This window comes from Bufo bufo, chromosome 6, assembly GCF_905171765.1.
Source record: "Bufo bufo chromosome 6, aBufBuf1.1, whole genome shotgun sequence".
Classification (NCBI taxonomy): Eukaryota; Metazoa; Chordata; class Amphibia; order Anura; family Bufonidae; genus Bufo; species Bufo bufo.
Window position 1 is genome coordinate 31917445 of NC_053394.1, and position 26008 is coordinate 31943452.

General features: G+C 48.2%; 1 protein-coding gene across 3 annotated transcripts in view; it reads left to right on the forward strand.

The window, feature by feature from the left end:
* Positions 1-14243: 14243 nt before the first annotated feature.
* PGAM1 (phosphoglycerate mutase 1) overlaps positions 14244-26008 on the forward strand; it is a 37674-nt gene continuing 25909 nt past the window's right edge. For all 3 annotated transcript variants that reach the window (XR_005779474.1, XR_005779475.1, XM_040435275.1), the window contains exon 1: positions 14244-14431. Coding sequence is in view for 1 of the 3 variants with exons in the window: in XM_040435275.1 (XP_040291209.1) it covers positions 14293-14431 (139 nt within the window). In the remaining 2 variants the exon portion in view is untranslated. The remainder of the gene's footprint in view (positions 14432-26008) is intronic.

Below are 26008 nucleotides of genomic sequence, written 5' to 3' on the forward strand. Positions count from 1 at the left end.
GTCAAACGATACTATCGGTGGGGGATCTACACTGATGCTCCACCATCATAGCTGTAGTGCCCACCATCTTCCCTCAGGAGACCACTCTAGTCTATTCTTCTCTATAAAGCGTATGTCCAATTACCAATAAATTATCACATTTTAGAAACTGGTGCTGCATATACCCAACCCAGTGTCTCCAGATCTATTTCCTGCTGCCCTTAAAAGAAGAACTTACAGGAAACTTTTTTATTAGAACTCATTCCGTGAACTGGAGAAAGACCTAGAGGAGCTGAACGCGGCATGGCACCGATTGGAGTTGTAGTAATCGGTGAGGTCCAAGCTCAGAAAATAAAAACTGATATGTTTCTGACATGTGAAGCTTTGAAACGGGAAGTTCAGTTTAACCTCATCCAAAGTCAGAATAGCATAGCACAGGAAAGAGGGGGAGACGCTGAGCTCAGGAATATATCATTTTCACTTATTTGCTTCAGGATTTGTGGCCAGTCAGTCCTGCTTTTCTCTGCCCACTTATAGATAAAAAAGGGGGACATTTACTGAGGCTTTTCCGCCACTACTGTGGCATAAAAAAAGCTGAAAATTATGGTGCATGCCATATTTTGCAACTTTTTAAGCTTCTTGCTACTTTTCCAAAGTAGTGAGAAAAGGATTGGGGCTTAGCACGAGGGGCACGACTTAGCGCAGCTTGCCAGATTTTCTGTAACTTACACCAGAAACTGACTGGTGTAGACTTAAGTTTCTGGCGCAGAGTGCCAGAGATGCGACTAATTTTGGCCTCTTGCACACGACCGTATGCCCTCCGAGACACACAGTCCGTGAGTGGGCCATATGTCCCGGAGCGGCATTGATCGTGCGCACGGGAGCACACAGCATCATAGATTACAATGATGCTGTGCACGTCGGGCCACCCGCGGGGCTATTGTCCCGCACTGATAAGATCATATGAGTGCAGGATAATAGTCCCGCGGGCGGCCCGACGTGCACAGCATCATTGTAATCTATGATGCTGTGTGCTCCCGTGCGCACGATCGATGCCGCTCCAGGAGATATGGCCCGCTCACAGACCGTGTGTCACGGAGGGCATACGTTTGTGTGCAAGAGGCCTTATTAAGAGACATCTGACTCTTAATTAGGCTCATCTTACTTCAGAACAGAGAGATGGAAACTCCGGTCTTGATAAATCTCACAGGCTTTCTCTATTAGAGGTGGAGGATGCAGGACTCACAGGCTTTCTGTATGAGTGTGTGGAGGATGCAGGACTCAGGCTTTCTCTATGAGGGGTGGAGGATGCAGGACTCAGCCTTTCTCTATGAGGAGGTGGAGGATGCAGGATTCACAGGCTTTCTCTATGAGTGGGTGGAGGATGCAGGACTCACAGGCTTTCTCTATGAGTGGGTGGAGGATGCAGGACTCACAGGCTTTCTCTATGAGTGGGTGGAGGATGCAGGACTCAGGCTTTCTCTATGAGGGGTGGAGGATGCAGGACTCACAGGCTTTCTCTATGAGTGGGTGGTGGATGCAGGACTCACAGGCTTTCTCTATGAGGGGTGGAGGATTCAGGACTCACAGGCTTTCTCTATGAGTGGGTGGAGGATCCAGGACTCACAGGCTTTCTCTATGAGTGTGTGGAGGATGCAGGACTCAGGCTTTCTCTATGAGTGGGTGGAGGATGCAGGACTCAGGCTTTCTCTATGAATGGGTGGAGGATGCAGGACTCAGGCTTTCTCTATGAGGGGTGGAGGATGCAGGACTCACAGGCTTTCTCTATTAGAGGGTGGAGGATGCAGGACTCACAGGCTTTCTGTATGAGTGGATGGTGGATGCAGGACTCACAGGCTTTCTCTATGAGGGGTGGAGGATTCAGGACTCACAGGCTTTCTCTATGAGTGGGTGGAGGATCCAGGACTCACAGGCTTTCTCTATGAGTGTGTGGAGGATGCAGGACTCACAGGCTTTCTCTATGAATGGGTGGAGGATGCAGGACTCAGGCTTTCTCTATGAGGGGTGGAGGATGCAGGACTCACAGGCTTTCTCTATGAGTGGGTGGTGGATGCAGGACTCACAGGCTTTCTCTATGAGGGGTGGAGGATTCAGGACTCACAGGCTTTCTCTATGAGTGTGTGGAGGATGCAGGACTCACAGGCTTTCTCTATGAGTGGGTGGAGGATGCAGGACTCAGGCTTTCTCTATGAGGGGTGGAGGATGCAGGACTCACAGGCTTTCTCTATTAGAGGGTGGAGGATGCAGGACTCACAGGCTTTCTCTATGAGTGGGTGGTGGATGCAGGACTCACAGGCTTTCTCTATGAGGGGTGGAGGATTCAGGACTCACAGGCTTTCTCTATGAGTGGGTGGAGGATCCAGGACTCATAGGCTTTCACTATGAGTGTGTGGAGGATGCAGGACTCACAGGCTTTCTCTATGAGTGGGTGGAGGATGCAGGACTCAGGCTTTCTCTATGAATGGGTGGAGGATGCAGGACTCACAGGCTTTCTCTATGAGGGGTGGAGGATGCAGGACTCACAGGCTTTCTCTATGAGTGGGTGGTGGATGCAGGACTCACAGGCTTTCTCTATGAGGGGTGGAGGATTCAGGACTCACAGGCTTTCTCTATGAGTGGGTGGAGGATCCAGGACTCACAGGCTTTCTCTATGAGTGTGTGGAGGATGCAGGACTCACAGGCTTTCTCTATGAGTGGGTGGAGGATGCAGGACTCACAGGCTTTCTCTATGAGTGGGTGGAGGATGCAGGACTCAGGCTTTCTCTATGAATGGGTGGAGGATGCAGGACTCAGGCTTTCTCTATGAGGGGTGGAGGATGCAGGACTCACAGGCTTTCTCTATGAGTGGGTGGTGGATGCAGGACTCACAGGCTTTCTCTATGAGGGGTGGAGGATTCAGGACTCACAGGCTTTCTCTATGAGTGGGTGGAGGATGCAGGACTCAGGCTTTCTCTATGAATGGGTGGAGGATGCAGGACTCAGGCTTTCTCTATGAGGGGTGGAGGATGCAGGACTCACAGGCTTTCTCTATGAGTGGGTGGTGGATGCAGGACTCACAGGCTTTCTCTATGAGGGGTGGAGGATTCAGGACTCACAGGCTTTCTCTATGAGTGGGTGGTGGATGCAGGACTCAGGCTTTCTCTATGAGTGGGTGGAGGATGCAGGACTCAGGCTTTCTCTATGAATGGGTGGAGGATGCAGGATTCACAGGCTTTCTCTATTAGAGGGTGGAGGATGCAGGACTCACAGGCTTTCTCTATTAGAGGGTGGAGGATGCAGGACTCACAGGCTTTCTCTATTAGAGGGTGGAGGATGCAGGATTCACAGGCTTTCTCTATTAGAGGGTGGAGGATGCAGGACTCACAGGCTTTCTCTATGAGGAGGTGGAGAATGCAGGACTCAGGCTTTCTCTATGAGGAGGTGAAGGATGCAGGACTCACAGGCTTTCTCTATTAGAGGGTGGAGGATGCAGGACTCACATGCCTTCTTTAGGAGTCCTAGCAGCATGAATACATTTTTACATCAGAATACTGTATCGGCCACCCCATCAACTTCATATTTTGCATAGTCACAGCTACAAGTACCAGATTCTTATCAGGTTTTATTGTTATTTATATGTATATAAAGTACACTCAAAACCAAACCACAGAAAAGCTCTATCATGTTTATTGTAACATTATTAAAATAATAGTCAATAGTTTACCACCCTGTGTCCAATATGAAGAGTTACACAAAGGATTGTACATTTCTAAAGCTATATGAAAGAGGAGCTGTCACCTCTCCTGACACGTCTGTGTAATAATGATTCTGGAACATCTATTCTTACGATTATATGTTGTGCCGTTCCTTTATTATTCCTACTTGAAGTTTATAAATGAATTGCCAACAGTCTGCAACTAAAGTTCATCTGCGTGTTACCAGTTGGGGGGTGTCCCTGCCCTGTCTGCACTGGCAGACCTAATTGGATAGTGTCAGGCTGTGCAGGAACACATACTTAACTGGTAACACCCATCTGATCCTTTACTGCAGACTGCTGGCAATTCATTTATACATTTCTAATAGGAATAATATGAGAACGGCACAACATAGCCTCATAAGAATAGATGCTCCAGAATTGTTATTACATAGGGGGTTTTATTAAACAGACATGTCAGGAGAGGGGACAGGTTCTCTTTAATCTCATTGTAAGGCTACAGTACCTGTACAGTGGTGCGGGTTTTCAAACAGAATTTCAGTACAGATTTTTCTGTGTTTCCAAACCAAATCCACGTTACTTGCAAATTTTAATGTGGATTTGCCCCGATCTAACCCTTTTTATTGAAAAGGGTGAAATCCACACTAAAAGTCCTCAGAAACAATGGCCATGCTGCAGATTTCAATCTCCCCACAGCAGGTCAATTTCTGCACAGAAAATATACACACTTAGGGCTCATTCACACGGCCGCATGAACGGATCCGCACCCGTTCCGCAATTTTGCAGAAGGCCTACGGATCTGTTCATTTCTATGGGCCCTCAAAGGATGCGGACAGCACACCGCCGTCTGAATGGGCCCTTATTTAGACTGCATTCGCCAGTTTTTGGCGTAATAATTTTTCAACATTTTTAACACCTGTGCAACAAACTCAGGATAAGTCATCAACATCTGACTGGCGGGGGTCCGACACCCCTGCCGATCAGCTGTTTGAGTAGGCATCGGCACTCCTGTGAGCGCCGCAGGCTTCTCTCAACTTTTCCTAGGCCACGTGAAATCACATTCATCGATCACTTGGCCTAGGAGCAGCTCAGCCCCAAAGAAGTGAATGGGACTTAGCGCGATACAACGCACGGCGCTGTGCCTGGGGAGCTGCGAGAAGGCCGCGGTGCTCACAGGTCAGCGGGGATCCCAGGTGACTGACCCCACAAATCAGGTACTGATGACTTATCTGGAGTTCTAATTAATTCCCTGCAGGCTCCATTCATTTCTGAGAGTTCTTAGAAGAGCAGATCAAGTATGCATGCTGGGAGTTGTAGTTTCACAACAGCTGGAGTGCCGGAGGTTGCTGACCCCTGTTATATAGATTCATTACATACAGAGTATTTCTTTTAATGTTGATGATTATTGCTTACAGCTAATGAAAACCCAAATGTCAGGATCTTAGAAAATTAGAACATTGTGAATAAGTTGTATCTTGTAGACTCATGGTGTCACACTGTAGTCAGCTCATCAACACAAAAGACCTGCTAAGCCTTTAAATGGTCAATCAGTCTTGTTCAGTAGCCTACACAATCATGGAGCGGACTGCCGACTTGTCAGTTGTCCAGAAGACAGTCATTGACACCCTCCACAAGATGGGGAAGCAACAAAAGGTCACTGAGAATTAAAATATTGAACTAAATCACTCTGTGTAATTAATCTACAGTATCTCTCAAAAGTGAGTACACCCCTGACATTTTTGTAAATATTTTATTCTATCTTTTTTTGGGACAACACTGAAAATCTGACACTTTGATACAATGTACAGTAGTCAGTGTACGGCTTGTATAACAGTGTAAATTGGGTGTGCCCTCAAAAAAACTCCACACACAGCCATTAATGTCTAAACCGCTGGCAACAAAAGTGAGTACACCCCTAAGTGAGAATGGCCAAATTGCACCCAAATTGTCAATATTTTGTGTGGCCACCATTATTTTCCAGCACTGCCTTAACTCTCTTGGACATGGAGGTCACTAGAGCTTCAAAGGTTGCCACTGGAATCCTCTTCCATCCTCCATGATGACATCATGGAGCTTGTGGATGTTAGAATCCTTGCGCTCCTCCACCTCCCGTTTGATGATTCCCCACAGATGCTCAACAGGATTTAAGTCAGGAGACATTCTTGGCCAGTCCAGCACCTTTACCCTTAGTTTCTTTAGCAAAGCAGTGGTCGTCTTGGAGGTTTGTTTGGGGTCGTTATTATGTTGGAATACAGCCCTACGGCGCAGTTTAGGGAGGGGATCATGCTCTGCTTCAGTATGTCACACTACATGTTGGCAATCATGGTTCCATCAATGAACTGTAGCTCCTCACAGCCGGCAGCACTCATGCAGCCCCAAACCATGATACTCCCACCACCATGCTTGACTGTAGGCACACACAGACGCTTGATCATCTGAACCTAATAAGTTTATGTTGGTTTAATCAGACCACAGGACGTGGTTCCAGTAATCCATGTCCTTAGTCTTCTTGTCTTCAGCAAACTGTTTGCGGTCCTTCTTGTGCATCATCTTTAGAAGAAGCTTCCTTCTGGGATCACAACCATGCAGTGTGTGGTGTATGGTCTGAGCACTGACAGGAGGACCCCCTACCCCTGTTACCTCTGCAGCAATGCTGGCAGCACCCATACAACTTCTAGATATGATGCTGAGCACGCGCACTCAACTTCTTTGGTCGACCATGGCGAGGCCTGTTCTGATGTTAAACCGCTGTATGGTCTTGGCCACCGCGCTGCAGCTCAGTTTCAGGGTGTTGACAATCTTCTTATAGCCTCGGCCATCTTTATGTACATAGATCAACAATTCTTTTTTTCAGATCCTCAGATTCTTTTCCATGAGGAGCCATGTTGAACTTTCAGTGACCAGTATGAGGGAGTGTGAGAGCGATAACACCGAATGTAACACACCTGCCCCTTATTCACACCTGAGACCTTATATCACTAACGAGTCACATGACACCGGGGAGGGAAAATGACTAATTTGGCCATTCTCACTTAGGGGGTGTACTCACTTTTGTGGCCAGCGGTTTAGACAATTAATGGCTGTGTGTTCCGTTATTTTGAGAGCACGTCCAATGTACACTGTTAGGCTGGGTTCACACGGGCGTTGCGGGAAAATGTGCGCGATTTTTCCGCGTGAGTGCAAAACATTGTAATGCGCTTTGCACTCGCGTGAGAAAAATCGCGCGTGTTTGGTACCCAAACCCGAACTTCTTCACAGAAGTTCGGGCTTGGGATCGGTGTTCTGTAGATTGTATTATTTCCCCTTATAACATAGTTATAAGGGAAAATAATAGCATTCTGAATACAGAATGCATAGTAAACTAGCGCTGGAGGGGTTAAAAAAACCATATATAAATAATTTAACTCACCTTAGTCCACTTGATCGCGTAGCCCGACATCTCCTTCTGTCTCCTTTGCTGAACAGGACCTGTGGTGAGCATTCATTACAGGTAAAGGACCTTTGGTGACGTCACTCCGGTCATCACATGGTACGTCGCATGATCTTTTACCAAGACGCCAAATCGAAACCGAATCAAAATTTTGGTTTTGTGACAATGCTATACCGATCAGATCGGCGTAGGGTTGTTTCGATACCAAAATTTTGATTCGCTTTCGTCACCATAAAAAAGTATTGCGATACTCAATTCGACGCAAAAAAACACACCAAAAAAAGCAGTGTGCATTTTATGAAACGTTCGGCCCATAATAGAACAGTCCTATCCTATTTTTTGGGGTGACTAAAAAATGGCGAATCGCATGGTTTTTATTTATTTATTTCTGTTACGGCGCTCACCGCATAGGAGATATTTTTTTATAATTTAATAGTTTGGACTTTTCGGACGCAGCGCTATGTAATATGTTTATTTATTTATTGTTTATATATTTTATATGTAAAATTCGGAAAGGGGGGATTTAAACTTAATATTTTAGGGTACTTTCACACTAGCGTTTTTCTTTTCCGGCATAGAGTTCAGTCACAGGGGCTCTATACCGGAAAAGAACTGATCAGTTTTATCCCCATGCATTCTGAACGGAGAGTAATCCGTTCAGGATGCATCAGGATGTCTTCAGTTCAGTAATTTTGACTGATCCGGCGAAAAAAACTGAAGACTTGCCTTAATGCCGGATCCGGCATTTTTCCCCATAGGAATGTATTAGTGCCAGATCCGGCATTCAAAATACCGGAATACCGGATCCGTCCTTCCGGCCTGCGCATGCGCAGACCGGTAAAAATGTGTAAAAAGATACAAGACGGATCCGTCTGTCCGCATGACAAGCGGAGAGATGGATTTGTTCTTGCAATGCATTTGTGAGATGGATCCGCATCTCACAAATGACCTCCTAACAGCAAAAAGAAATGGTGACTATTCTCTACTGATTCTGTTGGATCTCTCTGCAGCGTTCGATACCGTATTATTATTATTATTTATTATTATTATTTATTATTAAAGTGCCATTCATTCAATAGCGCTGTACATATGATAAGGGGTGCACATACATAATACAGACAATTGCACTAATCATAAACCAAACGAGTTACAGACTGGTACAGAAGGAGAGAGGGCCCTGCCCGTGAGGGCTTGCAATCTACATGGTACGGGAGAAGGACACAGTAGAAGAGAGTAAAGTTGGTCATGGCGGTATAGAGGCAGTAGGGTCACCGGTTGTAGGCTTGTCTGAAGAGGTGGGTTTTCAGGTTTCTTTTGAAGGATTCCAATGTACCGGGGTAGCGAGTTCCAGAGTATGGGGGATGCGCGGGAGAAACCTTGGAGGCGATTGTGGGAAGAGGCGATAGGAGAGGAGAGAAGGAGGTCTTGTGAGGATCGGAGATTGCGTGTGGGGATGTATCGGGAAAGTAGCTCAGAGATGTTGGGAGGGGACAGGTTATGGACGGCCTTGTATGTATTTGTTAGTACTTTGAGGTGAATTCGCTGGGCAATGGGGAGCCAGTGAATGGATTGGCAGAGTGGAGAGGCAGAGGAGTAACAGGGTGAGAGGTGGATTAGTCGGGCAGCAGAGTTGAGGATAGATTGGAGGGGTGCGAGAGTGCTAGATGGAAGGTCACAGAGGAGAGTGTTGCAGTAGTCTAGGCGGGAGATGATGAGGGCATGTACAAGCATTTTTGCAGATTCAAAGTTAAGGAAAGCGCGGATGTGGAAGATGTTTTTGAGTTGGAGGCGGCAGGTGGTGGAAAGGGCTTGGATGTGCGGTCGGAAGGAGATGGCAGAATCCAAGGTCACTCCAAGGCAGCAGACTTGGTTGACCGGGGATAGTGTGCAGCCATTGATCGTGATAGATAGGTCTGTTGGTGGGGGGGTTGAGCAAGATGAGGGAAAGATGATAAATTCTGTTTTATCCATGTTAAGTTTTAGAAAACGAAAGGTGAAGAAGGATATGGAAGATAGGCATTGTGGGATTCTTGATAGTAAGGTGTTGATGTCTGGACCAGAGAGGTAGATTTGTGTGTTGTCAGCATAAGGGTGATACTGAAAGCCATGGGACTCTATGAGCTGTGCCAGGCCAAAAGTGTAGATAGAGAAGAGCAGGGGTCCTGGGACAGAGCCTTGCAGGACACCAACAGAGAGGGAATGAGACGAGGAGGTGGTGCGAGAGTGGGAGACACAAAATGTCCGTTCTGTAAGGTATGATGTGATCCAGGAGAGACCATAAACTCCTCCTCACCATGCTCCACTCAATTGGCCTTAAAGGGTTTCTATCACTTCGTATGACATAATTAGCTGTCAGACACTAGCGATCCGCTAGTGTCTGCTCTGGCCAACCATCCTAATATAAGAGCTTTTTGGGCAGCCGTTTTGCTAAAAAAATAACTTTTATAAATATGCTAATGAGCCTCTAGGTGCTATGTGGGCGTCATTAGCACCTAGAGGCTCCGTCTACCATCATACACAGCCACCGCCCAGCGCGTCCCTCCAGCCCGCCCATCTCCTGATGAATGCGATCCTCCGTGTGACGCAACGGACGAATTCTCGCGCATGCGCCGTGCGCGGCTGTATTCGGCGCATGCGCAGAGAATGTCTGACCGCTTCCCTGCTCAGACATCTCCACTGCGCCTGCGCCGATGACGTCATAGTGCTCCAAGGAACAGGCGCAGTGGAGATGTCTGAGCAGGGAGCGGTCAGACATTCTCTGCACATGCGCCGAATACAGCCGCGCACGGCGCATGCGCGAGAATTCGTCCGTTGCGTCACACGGAGGATCGCATTCATCAGGAGATGGGCGGGCTGGAGGGACGCGCTGGGCGGTGGCTGTGTATGAAGGTAGACCGAGCCTCTAGGTGCTAATGACGCCCACATAGCACCTAGAGGCTCATTAGCATATTTATAAAAGTTATTTTTTTAGCAAAACGGCTGCCCAAAAAGCTCTTATATTAGGATGGTTGGCCAGAGCAGACACTAGCGGATCGCTAGTGTCTGGGAGCTAATTATGGCATACGAAGTGATAGAAACCCTTTAAGGACACTGTTCTCTCTTGGTTCTCTTCCTATCTCTCTGGCCGCTCTTTTAGTGTATCATTCGCTGGCTCTTCTTCTTCTCCTCTTCCTCTTGATGTTGGAGTTCCTTAGGGCTCAGCACTAGGTCCTCTACTCTTCTCCCTCTATACAGCCCCCATCGGACAGACTATCAGTAGATTTGGCTTTCGATACCATCTCTATGCTGACGACACCCAACTATACACTTCGTCCCCTGACCTCACCCCTGCTTTACTCCAAAACACCAGTAATTGTCTGGCAGCTGTCTCTAACATCATGTCCTCTCTGTATGTAAAACGGAACCTCTCAAAAATCGAACTTCTTGTCTTTCCCCCATCTACTAACTCACCTAAACTTGATATCTAAATTTCGGTCTGCAGCACTATCATAACTCCTTTGCAACATGCCCACTCTCTTGGGGCCACATTTGACTCCAATCTCTCCCTTGTTCCCCATATTCAATCACTTACACGCTCTTGTCGTCTGCACCTCAAGAATATCGCCAGAATCCGCCCTTTTCTTACGGTGGAAACGGCAAAAACTCTTGTTGTTGCCTTGATTCATTCTTGTCTTGACTACTGCAACGCATTACTAATCGGTCCTCCTCTCACTAAACTCTCCCCCCTTCAGTCTGTCCTAAATGCTGCAGCCAGGCTCATCTATCCATCCAACCGCTACACTGATGCTACTAGCCTATGCCAGTCACTTCACTGGTTGCCCATCCACCACAGAATACAGTTCAAACGTCTCACCCGCACCCACAAAGCTCTCCACAGTGCTGCACTTCCATACATCTCCTCCCTCATCTCCATCTACCACCCTACTCGTGCTCTCCACAGTGCTGCACCTCCATACATCTCCTCCCTCATCTCCATCTACCACCCTACTCGTGCTCTCCACAGTGCTGCACCTCCATACATCTCCTCCCTCATCTCCATCTACCACCCTACTCCTGCTCTCCACAGTGCTGCACCTCCATACATCTCCTCCCTCATCTCCATCTACCACCCTACTCGTGCTCTGCACAGTGCTGCACCTCCATACATCTCCTCCCTCATCTCCATCTACCACCCTACTCGTGCTCTCCACAGTGCTGCACCTCCATATATCTCCTCCCTCATCTCCATCTACCACCCTACTCGTGCTCTCCACAGTGCTGCACCTCCATACATCTCCTCCCTCATCTCCATCTACCACCCTACTCGTGCTCTCCACAGTGCTGCACCTCCATACATCTCCTCCCTCATCTCCATCTACCACCCTACTCGTGCTCTCCACAGTGCTGCACCTCCATATATCTCCTCCCTCATCTCCATCTACCACCCTACTCGTGCTCTGCACAGTGCTACACCTCCATACATCTCCTCCCTCATCTCCATCTACCACCCTACTCGTGCTCTCCACAGTGCTGCACCTCCATACATCTCCTCCCTCATCTCCATCTACCACCCTACTCGTGCTCTCCACAGTGCTGCACCTCCATATATCTCCTCCCTAATCTCCATCTACCACCCTACTCGTGCTCTGCACAGTGCTACACCTCCATACATCTCCTCCCTCATCTCCATCTACCACCCTACTCGTGCTCTCCACAGTGCTGCACCTCCATACATCTCCTCCCTCATCTCCATCTACCACCCTACTCGTGCTCTCCACAGTGCTGCACCTCCATACATCTCCTCCCTCATCTCCATCTACCACCCTACTCGTGCTCTCCACAGTGCTGCACCTCCATACATCTCCTCCCTCATCTCCATCTACCACCCTACTCGTGCTCTCCACAGGACTGCACGTCCATACATCTCCTCCCTCATCTCCATCTACCACATTACTCGTGCTCTGCACAATGCTGCACCTCCATACATCTCCTCCCTCATCTCCATCTACCACCCTACTCGTGCTCTCCACAGTGCTGCACCTCCATACATCTCCTCCCTCATCTCCATCTACCACCCTACTCGTGCTCTCCACAGTGCTGCACCTCCATACATCTCCTCCCTCATCTCCATCTACCACCCTACTCGTGCTCTCCCCAGTGCTGCACCTCCGTACATCTCCTCCCTCATCTCCATCTACCACCCTACTCGTGCTCTCCACAGGACTGCACGTCCATACATCTCCTCCCTCATCTCCATCTACCACATTACTCGTGCTCTGCACAATGCTGCACCTCCATACATCTCCTCCCTCATCTCCATCTACCACCCTACTCCTGCTCTCCACAGTGCTGCACCTCCATACATCTCCTCCCTCATCTCCATCTACCACCCTACTCGTGCTCTCCACAGGACTGCACGTCCATACATCTCCTCCCTCATCTCTATCTACCACATTACTCGTGCTCTGCACAATGCTGCACCTCCATACATCTCCTCCCTCATCTCCATCTACCACCCTACTCGTGCTCTCCCCAGTGCTGCCCCTCCATACATCTCCTCCCTCATCTCCATCTACCACCCTACTCCTGCTCTCCACAGTGCTGCACCTCCATACATCTCCTCCCTCATCTCCATCTACCACCCTACTCGTGCTCTCCACAGTGCTGCACCTCCATACATCTCCTCCCTCATCTCCATCTACCACCCTACTCCTGCTCTCCACAGTGCTGCACCTCCATACATCTCCTCCCTCATCTCCATCTACCACCCTACTCCTGCTCTCCACAGTGCTGCACCTCCGTACATCTCCTCCCTCATCTCCATCTACCACCCTACTCGTGCTCTCCCCAGTGCTGCACCTCCGTACATCTCCTCCCTCATCTCCATCTACCACCCTACTCGTGCTCTCCATTCTGTTAGTGACCTAAGATTAATAGCCTCCATAATTCGTACCTCTCACTCCCGTCTTCAAGACTTTTCTCGAGCTGCACCTACTCTCTGGAATACTCTGCCCCGGAATACTAGGTCAATTCACAACTTCTCCACCTTCAAACGTGCCTTAAAAACACATCTTTTCAGCCAGGCTTATCAAGCTACCTAAACTGACTGTTCCCCGACTAAACCTTCCCCCACAAACTCCTCTGGTCTGAACTCGATCCTCTAGTAGTCCCAAACCCGAAGCAGATCGTCCGGCACCACTCCTGTCAGTTCAATAATGGCTCAAATCCTACTTATCACAATCAACTACCTTATGTGTCACCCCCAATTCCTCATAGATTGTAAGCTCTTGCGAGCAGGGCCCTGACTCCTAGTGTTTCAGTTGCATATTAGCCAGTTATTTTTGTTTTGTACATGAACCCTATGAACTTGTAAAGCGCTGCGGAATATGGTGGCGCTATATAAATACATTATATTATTATTATTTATTAGTAGCAAGGAGGAATCTCATACCTCTTTGGTTACTGAAGGGAGAATTACCGCCTCCTACTGGTAATACTGGGTAGGTTGACGGTTTACCAGCCAGGTGGCGACCCTAGTCGGAATCCAGGCTAATTAATGGGTCACAGTGCAGCAATGAGGCACAAGTCACCAAACGACCCCGTCCTCATTGCTGGTGAGACACCTTTTTACCTCATAAATATTCCCTCATAGAACTTGTATGTTCCCATAAATCACCACTAGGGGGCTGCGCATCATGAAAAGACCCACTGTTCAGTCACAGGAGCCCCATGATACACAGCACAGCACTCATGAAGGTCACGTCTCCCTGCTGCTGGTACGTGCCTTACGTGCCACAGAGGACAAGCTCAGCCAACATCCAGCAGCACCTGTGGTGATACCGCTGCAGCCATCTTTTTGAAGGGCAACCTTCCCATCTTCACGCCCAGTATCGTCGATTAACATTCATTTCGCACCCGGGCAGCCCCACATACTATTCCCAGTCGGCCTTCGTTAAACCTTGAGTTCTAACTACCGCCAGAACTCTCTAAGTATCCCTATAATGAATTTTCCCAAAACAAATATGGCTAACCGTTGAGTTCCCTGCGTTTGAAGTACGCTTTGTACGCAGGCGCACTCAAGTCTGTGAAGCGCACACGTCACGATTCCACGCCCATTTCTTAAACGGTGAGTGCGCAGGCGCAGTCCTCACTCTGTTCCGCAGTCTGACAGCCGGGGAGAGCAGGAGACATGGCAGCTTACAAGATCGTCCTTATCCGCCATGGGGAGAGCACCTGGAACCAGGAGAACAGATTCTGCGGCTGGTTTGACGCTGACTTAAGTGACACAGGAGTGGAGGAGGCCAAGAAGGGCGGAGAGGCACTGAAAGGTAATAGCCCTTAAAGTGGGTGTAGGTGCAGATGAATGGTGCAGATGAAGGAATGCACTAAATTTCATTGATTGGTTGATTGTGCGTTGTTTATTAAAGGAAAGGGTTAATATATGTGTGTATGCACACGTATGTACTGTGCACCGCCGCCTTTTGGGTGATTGCAGTCCTATATTGAGCATGAAGTGTTTGCACGCCGTGTGTTAGGTAGTCATGGCGCCCTGATCTCCATTATAACGTAATTCCGCCATCATCAGATGCTACATGACCTCAGTAGAGTTTGTGACTGCATTGGGGTTCCGTTCAGCACAAGCAAGCAGCTCTACTGCCAAGGGCGCAGTCAGTACTGGAGATTTTCAGTGATGGGGATCTTTTACGCAGCGCCCCCCGGGGTTCTCCGCTCTTCTCACTGCATCCTCTTTCATTAGGATTTGGCAGGGACTCTGGGTCCTGGTCCTCGGCCAGTATCATGTAGTCATGGGTTACAAGACGAATTCTGGCGGTGGGACCCTTTAAGGTGGGGTGTTTGATCAGATCTAGTCGAGGGATACGCATGTACGCTCATGTTTATGGACAGAGCCTGGTTGGATTTTAAGGGGGTTTTCCAGGAGTCGTTAGGATGGCCGGTCGATGAGTGATCAGCAGGATGGAAGAGCTGGAATGCTAAGGGCTCATGCACACGATCGGATGTATTTTGCGGTCTGCAAAAAAAAGAAAGAAAGACATCTGTGCGACGTCCTTGTTGCATCCCTTTTTGTGTGTGGATACATTGTAACAATGCCTGTCCGAAAACCGAAAAGAATAGGACATGTTCTATTTTTTTTTTGCAGAATGGACATACGGACACGGAGTCGTTTCCATTTTTCTTCAATTTCCATGTTCGTGTGCATGAGCCCTAATGCTGATTCTGTGCTGTGCTCCAGTCCTAACGAGCGGAAAGAATAGAAGGGTTTTCCGAGAATCCGCCATTTGATTGGCCTGTCCAGGGACGGGTGACCGGTGTTTGATTGGCGGGAGGCCAGGCGCTGTGCTGCGCTGGAGGACCAGGAGCCACTGTGCCTGGGTGGGGCCTTAGTTGGGGCCCCGTCATCCTGCTGATCAATGGGGATCAGTCTCCTGCCACTCGGACATTGATCGCCCATCCTGGGGTTTCGAATCTTGATGGCCACCTCGGTCAGGCCATCAGTGTCGGACCCTTTGATAGTGTTCGATCTTTACGGTGAATCGGCTGCAGAAATCCAAAGCCCCATTCACACCACCGTGTCCGTATTGCGGTCCGCAAACTACGGATCTGCACCATACAGGCACCTTCCGTGTACAATCCGCATAAGCAATACGGACAAGAATAGGACAGGTTCTGTCATTTGCAGAATGGACACACGGACGACATCCGAGCTCTGTCCGATTTTTCCGCGGACCCATAGAAATGAATGGGTCCATGGGCATTCCACAAGAAATGCGGATCGGACACATTCAAAATACGGTTGTGTGCATGAGGCCCAAGGCTGAGCGTCGCCTTTCTGCTGCAGATTTTTTTTAAATTTTAATATATATTTTTTTTTTACTTGTGGGTTCTCCGTGCACAGCGCAATACAGTTCTACCAGCTGAGTAGATGAGATCTTTAAAATCTTATGTACCCGGCGCTGAAATTGACCTGCGTTATGTCAGTTTGTGCAGATTTGCATTGCAAAGGGCGAGCTCTGGACCAAGTCTGCAACAACATCCGCAATAGAATCTGCAAGTAACGCGTGCTAAAATGCAGTGAAGACTGCACTAAAATCCCAGTAATCCGCCCCGCCGTGTGCACGTACCCTCATCTGCCTGCGGCCGCCCACCGCTCTTTCACATGCCCCCCCCCCCCCATGATTTGCATGTGGGTGAACTGCAGAACAGATTTGAAACCAATTTTGTACAGTTTTTGGAACCGAAAATGCTCCAGAATCAATGTGTAAGATTCTCCGTGTGAACATCCCTTTAGTTCCCTGTGATAAGCGCCACCTGATGGCTTCGGCAGCCGCTTATCTCCGTTTGAAGCAGTGCAGTCTGGGAACTCGTATTTGACTCATTTCCTTTGCCGTTTTTACGTAATCTCTGTCTTATTTCCTCCTCGTCGTGAAACGTTCCATCCCCTGTACGAAGGAGGGAAGAAAATGATTCATTCTCCTTCCCCGGCATTGCTCAGTGTCTGCCGGCCGATGAATCATCAAGTGCGGCGGGATCTTGGCCAGGGGAGTAATGTCGCTGGATGCTGCAGGGTCCATAACAGGGGATTTTTCAGTGCTGCATTCCTTTGTGACTGGAGACACACACCTCGGCTTGTGAAGGCATCAGTTTTTGACTGTTCTGTCCCCACATGAAGGCGATTGAAGGTGTAACTGATAATGACTTTGTGACTGGCCTACCTTCGTATCCAAGCAGTGGAGCAGACCGGACCGGCAGATGCTCAGGTTAGATGGATCCAGACGTAGACATGAGGATGCAATCAAACGTGGGTTTATTTGATCCAGAGCAGTGACATACAGTGATGACATACAGTGATGGAATACAGGAATGCAGTAGATGCTGTGATGTGGATGTCTTTTCTGAGGCTAACTGCTGAGGCAACTGCTGGTCAAAAACTGATGCCTTCACAAGCCGAGGTGTGTGTCTCCAGTCACAAAGGAATGCAGCACTGAAAAAGGCTACAGGAAGTGACCAGGCCCAAGGCTGCTAAAACCACGCCCAGACATAAAACTTTATAGACAACGAACGAAGCGTGCAGCATACAAATTCCGGCCAGCAGATGGCAGCAGAGAACAATAGACTTAAACTACATAGGTAAAACAAGAAATAATACAGTGCAGAAATTCAATATGAAAGGAACAGCACACTCCCCGTCTGAAATTCACTTTGGGGATTTCACTATGACGAATGTCCATTAAATATAAACAACCTGTAAAAGAAAAACATGTTAGAATGCAAAAAAGATTAGTCCTGTTTTCCAACTTGGAATGGAGAAGATCTGCGAAGCTTGATACAGTCCTGTTCACCCATCAGGGACGTTCTCGATGGGTCTCATCCAACTGGAGAAACGTTCAAAGCGCTGACAACTGAAGCTGGCGGTTTGCTTTGTTCCAGTGACTAATGCACTAACTTCAGCGCGGATTTCTGGATCATTATCCGGATCCTGGATGCTGAAAACTTCCTGTACACATTCGTCCGCCTCTTCAAGCAGAAACTCTGGACCTGTAAGCCAAGTAGAGTTAATAAAGGAACCTATAGACATAGGCCTAGTGGCGTGATCTGCTGGATTAAGTTCGGATGGTACGTAGTGCCATTGTTCAGGTTTGGAGGACCTCCTGATTCTCTCTATGCGGTTACTAACGTACACATAGAATCGCTTGGTCCGATTGTGGATGTAACCTAAAACGACCTTACTGTCGGTGTAATACTGGACTTCAGCTATGTCGACACCCAGTTCTTGTTGTATGAAATCCGCAATCTCAACTGCCAACACAGTCCCACAAAGTTCCAGTCTGGGAATAGTATGATCGGGCTTGGGGGCTAACTTAGCCTTACCAAAGACGAATCCAACGTGGTTTTGGTTGTTAGGTTCTGTCACTTTCAGATAGGCAACCGCTGCGATGGCCTCCGTGGAGGCGTCCGAGAACACGTGGAGTTCTTTCTTTATGCTAGAGGAAAGTGAAGTTTTAATATAGCATCTCGGGATGTGGATCTCATCCAAGGCACACAAGGATCGCTTCCAGGCTTCCCATTTTTGCTCTTTCTCGGAGGGAAGTGGGGTATCCCAATCCTTGACTGTTTCAGAAAACTGTCTCAGTAGAGATTTACCTTGTATGGTGATGGGCGCTACAAATCCCAGCGGATCAAATAGGCTGTTTACCACTGATAGGACGCCTCGTTTTGTGAATGGCTTGTCTGCACAACTTATCTGAAAACCGAAGGAGTCAGCCGAGAGATCCCATCTGAGGCCCAAGCTCCTCTGCACAGGTGGACTGTCCAGTCCCAAGTTAATGTCCTTGAATCCTGGTGCATGATCGCCTGATTCGAAGGCCCTCATAACGGCCAGGCTGTTTGAAGCAATTTTGTGTAGTCTAAGTTTAGCTTGGTACAACATACTTTGAGTCCTTTTGAGCAGATCGATAGCCGCTTCTTCAGTCGGTAGTGATTTGAGTCCATCGTCTACGTAGAAGTCCTTTTCTACAAAGTCTCTGGCGTCTTTACCGTACTCGGATTCTCCCTCTAAGGCAGTTCGCCGAAGGCCGTAAGTTGCCACGGCAGGTGAAGGGCTGTTTCCAAATACGTGTACCCTCATACGATATTCTGCCATCTCTGCGTTGGTGTCGTTATTCTTGTACCACAGAAACCTGAGGAAATTCCGGTGGTCCTCTCTGACTACGAAACAGTGGAACATCTGTTCAATGTCGGCGGTGATGGCAACGAGCTCTTTTCTGAACCTCATCAGCACTCCAACTAGGTTATTCGTCAGATTAGGACCTGTGAGAAGGACATCATTAAGAGATACACCTTGATGTTTGGCACTTGAGTCGAAAACAACCCTAATTTGATTAGGTTTCCGTGGGTGATACACTCCAAATGAAGGCAAGTACCAGCACTCGTCGTTCTTCCCTAAGGATGGAGCTGGTTCTGCATGGTTGTTGCGGAATATTTTGTCGATAAAGGCAACGATGTGTTCTCTCATCTCAGGCTTACTGTTCATGGTACGCTGAAGAGAGTTAAATCTAGACAGAGCTTGTTCCCTATTGTTCGGGAGTCTCACCCTGGTAGCTCGGAAGGGTAATGGAGAAACCCAGTGATTGGTTTCGTCTTTAAGGAACTCATTGTCCATTATCTTGATAAATTCTCTGTCCTCTACTGACAAAGCTACTTTATCATCGTCCTTGCTGGTATGAAAGACTAATCTTCCCAAGTTGTCAGCAAAGTAGGGAATGTCGTCAGGTGGTTGTATGAGGTCTGGAGGCTTCTCTTTCACCTCATAGTGATGAGGGCAAGGCTTAATGCAAGTTGTGCGTCCATCTCCACGCACGTACGTTTTGAATGAGCGGATTTTTGGTTGATCCAAGCATACATTTCCTATGACCACCCATCCCAAGTCCAGTCTCTGGGCGTATGGTGCATAGTCGGGACCATTACACTGTTGACGCACCTTGTGTACCCTTAGATTGTCTCTGCCAAGCAGGAGTAGAATCTCAGCGTTGTTGTCCATAGGTGGGATAACGTTGGCTAGGTGCCTTAGGTGTGGATGGTGAAATGCAGCTTCCGGGGTAGGAATTTCATCCCTATGGTTGGGTATTTGTTCTGTCCCCACATGAAGGCGAATGAAGGTGTAACTGATAATGGCTTTGTGACTGGCCTACCTTCGTATCCAAGCAGTGGAGCAGACCGGACCGGCAGATGCTCAGGTTAGATGGATCCAGACGTAGACATGAGGATGCAATCAAATGTGGGTTTATTTGATCCAGAGCAGTGACATACGGTGATGCAATACAGGAATACAGTAGATGCTGTGGTGTGGATGTCTTTTCTGAGGCTACTGCTGAGGCAACTGCTGAGGCAACTGCTGGTCAAAAACTGATGCCTTCACAAGCCGAGGTGTGTGTCTCCAGTCACAAAGGATGCAGCACTGAAAAAGGCTACAGGAAGTGACCAGGCCCAAGGCTGCTAAAACCACGCCCAGAGATAAAACTTTATAGACAACGAACGAAGGCGTGCAGCATACAAATTCCGGCCAGCAGATGGCAGCAGAGAACAATAGACTTAAACAACATAGGTAAAACAAGAAATAATACAGTGCAGAAATTCAATATGAAAGGAACAGCACACTCCCCGTCTGAAATTCACTTTGGGGATTTCACTATGACGAATGTCCATAAAATATAAACAACCTGTAAAAGAAAACATGTTAGAATGCAAACATAGATAGTCCTGTTTTCCAACTTGGAATGGAGAAGATCTGCGAAACTAGATACAGTCCTGTTCACCCATCAGGGACGTTCTCGATGGGTCTCATCCAACTGGAGAAACGTTCAAAGCGCTGACAACCGAAGCTGGCGGTTTGCTTTGTTCCAGTGACTAATGCACTAACTTCAGTGCGGATTTCTGGATCATTATCCGGATCCTGGATGCTGAAAACTTCCTGTACACATTCGTCCGCCTCTCCAAGCAGAAACTCTGGACCAAAGACTATTCCAACGTGATTTTGGTTGTTGGGTTCTGTCACCTTCAGATAGGCGACCGCTGCGATGGCCTCCGTGGAGGCATCCGAGAACACGTGGAGTACTTTCTTTATGCTAGAGGAAAGTGAGGTTTTAATATAGCATCTCGGGATGTGGATCTCATCCAAGGCACACAAAGATCGCTTCCAGGTTTCCCATTTTTGCTCTTTCTCGGAGGGAAGTGGGGTATCCCAATCCTTGACTGTTTCAGAAAACTGTCTCAGTAGAAATTTACCTTGTATGGTGATGGGCGCTACAAATCCCAGCGGATCAAATAGGCTGTTTACCACTGATAGGACGCCTCGCTTTGTGAATGGCTTGTCTGCACAACTTATCTGAAAACCGAAGGAGTCAGCCGAGAGATCCCATCTGAGGCCCAAGCTCCTCTGCACAGGTGGACTGTCCAGTCCCAAGTTAATGTCCTTGAATCCTGGTGCATGATCGCCTGATTCGAAGGCCCTCATAACGGCCAGGCTGTTTGAAGCAATTTTGTGTAGTCTAAGTTTAGCTTGGTACAACATACTTTGAGTCCTTTTGAGCAGATCGATAGCCGCTTCTTCAGTGGGTAGTGATTTGAGTCCATCGTCTACGTAGAAGTCCTTTTCTACAAAGTCTCTGGCGTCTTTACCGTACTCGGATTCTCCCTCTAATGCAGTTCGCCGAAGGCCGTAAGTTGCCACGGCAGGTGAAGGGCTGTTTCCAAATACGTGTACCCTCATACGATATTCTGCCATCTCTGCGTTGGTGTCGTTATTCTTGTACCACAGAAACCTGAGGAAATTCCGGTGGTCCTCTCTGACTACGAAACAGTGGAACATCTGTTCAATGTCGGCGGTGATGGCAACAAGCTCTTTTCTGAACCTCATCAGCACTCCAACTAGGTTATTCGTCAGATTAGGACCTGTGAGAAGGACATCATTAAGCGATACACCTTGATGTTTGGCACTTGAGTCGAAAACAACCCTAATTTGATTAGGTTTCCGTGGGTGATACACTCCAAATGAAGGCAAGTACCAGCACTCGTCGTTCTTCCCTAAGGATGGAGCTGGTTCTGCATGGTTGTTGCGGAATATTTTGTCGATAAAGGCAACGATGTGTTCTCTCATCTCAGGCTTACTGTTCATGGTACGCTGAAGAGAGTTAAATCTAGACAGAGCTTGTTCCCTATTGTTCGGGAGTCTCACCCTGGTAGCTCGGAAGGGTAATGGAGAAACCCAGTGATTGGTATCGTCTTTAAGGAACTCATTGTCCATTATCTTGATAAATTCTCTGTCCTCTACTGACAAAGCTACTTTATCATCGTCCTTGCTGGTATGAAAGACTAATCTTCCCAAGTTGTCAGCAAAGTAGGGAATGTCGTCAGGTGGTTGTATGAGGTCTGGAGGCTTCTCTTTCACCTCATAGTGATGAGGGCAAGGCTTAATGCAAGTTGTGCGTCCATCTCCACGCACGTACGTTTTGAATGAGCGGATTTTTGGTTGATCCAAGCATACATTTCCTATGACTACCCATCCCAAGTCCAGTCTCTGGGCGTATGGTGCATAGTCGGGACCATTACACTGTTGACGCACCTTGTGTACCCTTAGATTGTCTCTGCCAAGCAGGAGTAGAATCTCGGCGTTGTTGTCCATAGGTGGGATAACGTTGGCTAGGTGCCTTAGGTGTGGATGGTGAAATGCAGCTTCCGGGGTAGGAATTTCATCCCTATGGTTGGGTATTTGATCGCATTCGATCAGCGTCGGTAGAGGTATTTCCGTATTTCCACTGACGGAACGAGCGATGAATCCTTGTGCCCTCCTGCCGCTAGTCTCTATGCGACCCGAGCAGGTGTTTAAGATGTAGGGTTCTGATGGTCCCTTTATTCCAAAGGCTTCAAAGAATTTAGGTCCTGCTAGGGAACGGTTGCTTTGGTCGTCAATGATGGCATACATTTTTACTGCCTTTTCTGGTAGCCCCTCCGGGTAGACCTTGATTAGGCATATGCGGGCACAACATTTCTCACTCTGGCCCTCCCCACATACGTCCGAGCATGAGCAGGAAACAGCAGTGGCTGTGTTAGCGTGGTTCTGGGGCTCCCCGCCATGACTTTGAGCAGGACTGGTGGTGACAGCAGCAGGTGAGTCCCTTGTGAGTGTAGTTGGGTGCATAGCTGAGGCATGTCTTTCACTATGACACTCCTCACACTTGATAATGGATTTACAGTCCTTAGCCATGTGCTCCAATGAAGCGCAGCACTTGAAACATACCCCAAGCTCGGTCAGGACTTTCCTGCGCTCCTGTATTGTTTTGGATCTAAATCCTCTACATTTGTTCAGTGAGTGTGGTTTTTTATGAATGGGACATTCACGATTGAAGGCCTTGTCTCCTGATGAGGTAGTGTACTGTCTACCAGTGGGTACTGCAGATGATGGTAGGTTAGTCTTTCTAACATTCACGCTGCTCTTAAAGTCTCTGTGTTTATGCACAATACTTTCATACCTTGATGATGGTGTCACTGAGGCTGTAGTATTGAACTCCAGGAAGTCGAGGCTGGGGTCATTCCTCATCTGGGACTGTTCATCGATGAACCTACAGAAATGAATAAATGGAGGAAAAGTGACGTCATGCACTCTTTTGTACCTTGAGACTGATGCCGCCCACTTCTCTTGCAGGCTGTATGGTAACTTCACGACAATTGGGTTCACCCCATGGGCTGTATCCAGGTAGCACAGCCCGGACAGACGAGGGTCTCTTTTGGCAAGCTCCAGTTCCATGAGCAAATCACTTAAATCCTGAAGCTTATGGACATCCTTGAGACTGATCTTGGGGACGTTCTGCAGTCTCCTGAATAGTGCCTTCTCTATTGCTTCTGCGCTGCCAAAGGTGCGTTCGAGTCTCTGCCAGGCTGCAGCGAGACCTGCTTCTGCTTGTCCCACATAGACAGTTCTAAGGCTCTTGATGCGATTTGTGGAGCCTGGGCCCAGCCAGTTGATCAAGAGGTCGAGCTCCTGCTCTGCAGTTAGGTTGAGGTTGGCGATGGCGGCTATGAAGGTTGCCTTCCAGGCTCTATAGCTCTCCGCACGGTCATCAAATTTTGAGAGACTGGTGTTAATTAGCTCTCTGCTCACCATAAACCTGGCAAACTCAGACATATCTGATTTCTCACTGCTTGTTGCCATGACAACTTGTGATGCCCCTGGGGCGTATAGGCTGCGTGGCGTGAAAGGGTGAGATGCTTCCAGGTAGAATGATGTTGCTGCAGGGTTGAGCTGTGGTCTAGCCTCTGTAGATTCTGATGACTGCTGCTTGAGCTGTGGAGGTAGGCCAGGAAACACCTGGTAGCCATCTTGCTGTAATAACTGTCCTTGAGAGGGTGCGTCTGGGCGACTGTTATTGGATTGCTCAGGTGCTGTGGGTGTCACTGCCACTGCAGGTAGAGCTGACTTGGAGGTTTCAGTGTTGTTGGCTTGGACAGTACTGCACACTGGGGGTGGTGCAGATAACTGTTTCAGTACGTAGTCGCTGGTGCGATCAGCTGGATCGTCTATCTCCTCTGGTGGTAAGCAGACTGAATCAGGGCCTTGGCTCAATGCTTGCTCAAGTAGTCTTACTCTTGCTAATGCGATTTCCTCTTCCCTCTCTGATTCAAGGATCTTTATTCGAGCCTCTGCTTCTGCTTCTGCCCTCTTGGCTTTTGCCTCCGCTTCTGCTTCTGCCCTCTTGGCTTCTGCCTCCGCTTCTGCCCTCTTGGCCTCTGCTTCAGCCCTCGCAAGGACTTCTTTTTCGGTGAAGGAACGCCTCACTTTGGATTGCTCTGCATTTATGCGGGCCTCTAGTAATCTGTCGCTCAGGGTGGAGCTTCTAGAGCATGATGATCTGTAGGACCGCGAGGAATGTTTGGATGAATGCGATCTGTGTGATCTAGTTTCTTGCAAATGAGAGATACGGAGTTCCACTTTATCTTTAGCGTCCAGCACCATGGCATCTCTTTGTCTGTCAATTGATTCTGCCTTGCACAATTCTGATGGGGCTTCTTCAATATTAGAGTCTTTTAGAAAGGTTATATACCTTGTGGACAGTCTCTTGTATCTTTCATGGGCTGCGTTCAGCCGCCCGACGGCAACTTGTAAACTGGTGGCATCGCCTGAGGAGGACTTAAATCCTGATATGAGGGAGGAAACTCGTTCCCATAGCTCTTCCAGGTTGTCACATAGCTCATCTTTCCTGGTGTGATAGTTTTCTGTGATCTTTATAGTTGGTTTGAGAGAGCGCGTTGGTCGCGTGACTTGGTCTGCTGGAAGTGTGGTTTCTACCTCCAGCTCTTCATAATGATCAGTATCAGGTTGCATTTGTTTTGTTTCATCACTGGGGAACTGTACGAGGTCCTTTTCGGCCATTTTGATTTAAGGTGCGCTGTCTCTTTAAGAAATCAAACTTTTAAATTGGGGGCTGAAAATTGCAGTGCGGCTCAGATGAGGCACCCCGATGAGTTTCCCAAAGTCCTTTTAGTGAATTGCGGGGTTTTGGTTTGAGGGAGGCCCCGCGTGCGTGAACAGTCCTTATATCATGCGAGCAAGGGTTAATATAGGATGTAGAAAGTGGCTTGGCGAGTAGTGGAGGACTTCCAGGCGAGGGTATATCTACTGCGGACACGCCGTGCTTCCCCTTAGGCTTATGGGACGTGCACTGTTGCTGGGCAGATTTGCTGGGAGTGGGCCTGTTGCAGGGGAGGTTCCTGAGTGTGGCACTGGGCTCTGAGGGAATCTGTAGCCGGGCATTGGACATTCAGACGGATATTGACTGAGGTATAAGGCTTTAAGGCAGTTTTTGACTGTTCTGTCCCCACATGAAGGCGAATGAAGGTGTAACTGATAATGGCTTTGTGACTGGCCTACCTTCGTATCCAAGCAGTGGAGCAGACCGGACCGGCAGATGCTCAGGTTAGATGGATCCAGACGTAGACATGAGGATGCAATCAAATGTGGGTTTATTTGATCCAGAGCAGTGACATACGGTGATGCAATACAGGAATACAGTAGATGCTGTGGTGTGGATGTCTTTTCTGAGGCTACTGCTGAGGCAACTGCTGAGGCAACTGCTGGTCAAAAACTGATGCCTTCACAAGCCGAGGTGTGTGTCTCCAGTCACAAAGGATGCAGCACTGAAAAAGGCTACAGGAAGTGACCAGGCCCAAGGCTGCTAAAACCACGCCCAGAGATAAAACTTTATAGACAACGAACGAAGGCGTGCAGCATACAAATTCCGGCCAGCAGATGGCAGCAGAGAACAATAGACTTAAACAACATAGGTAAAACAAGAAATAATACAGTGCAGAAATTCAATATGAAAGGAACAGCACAG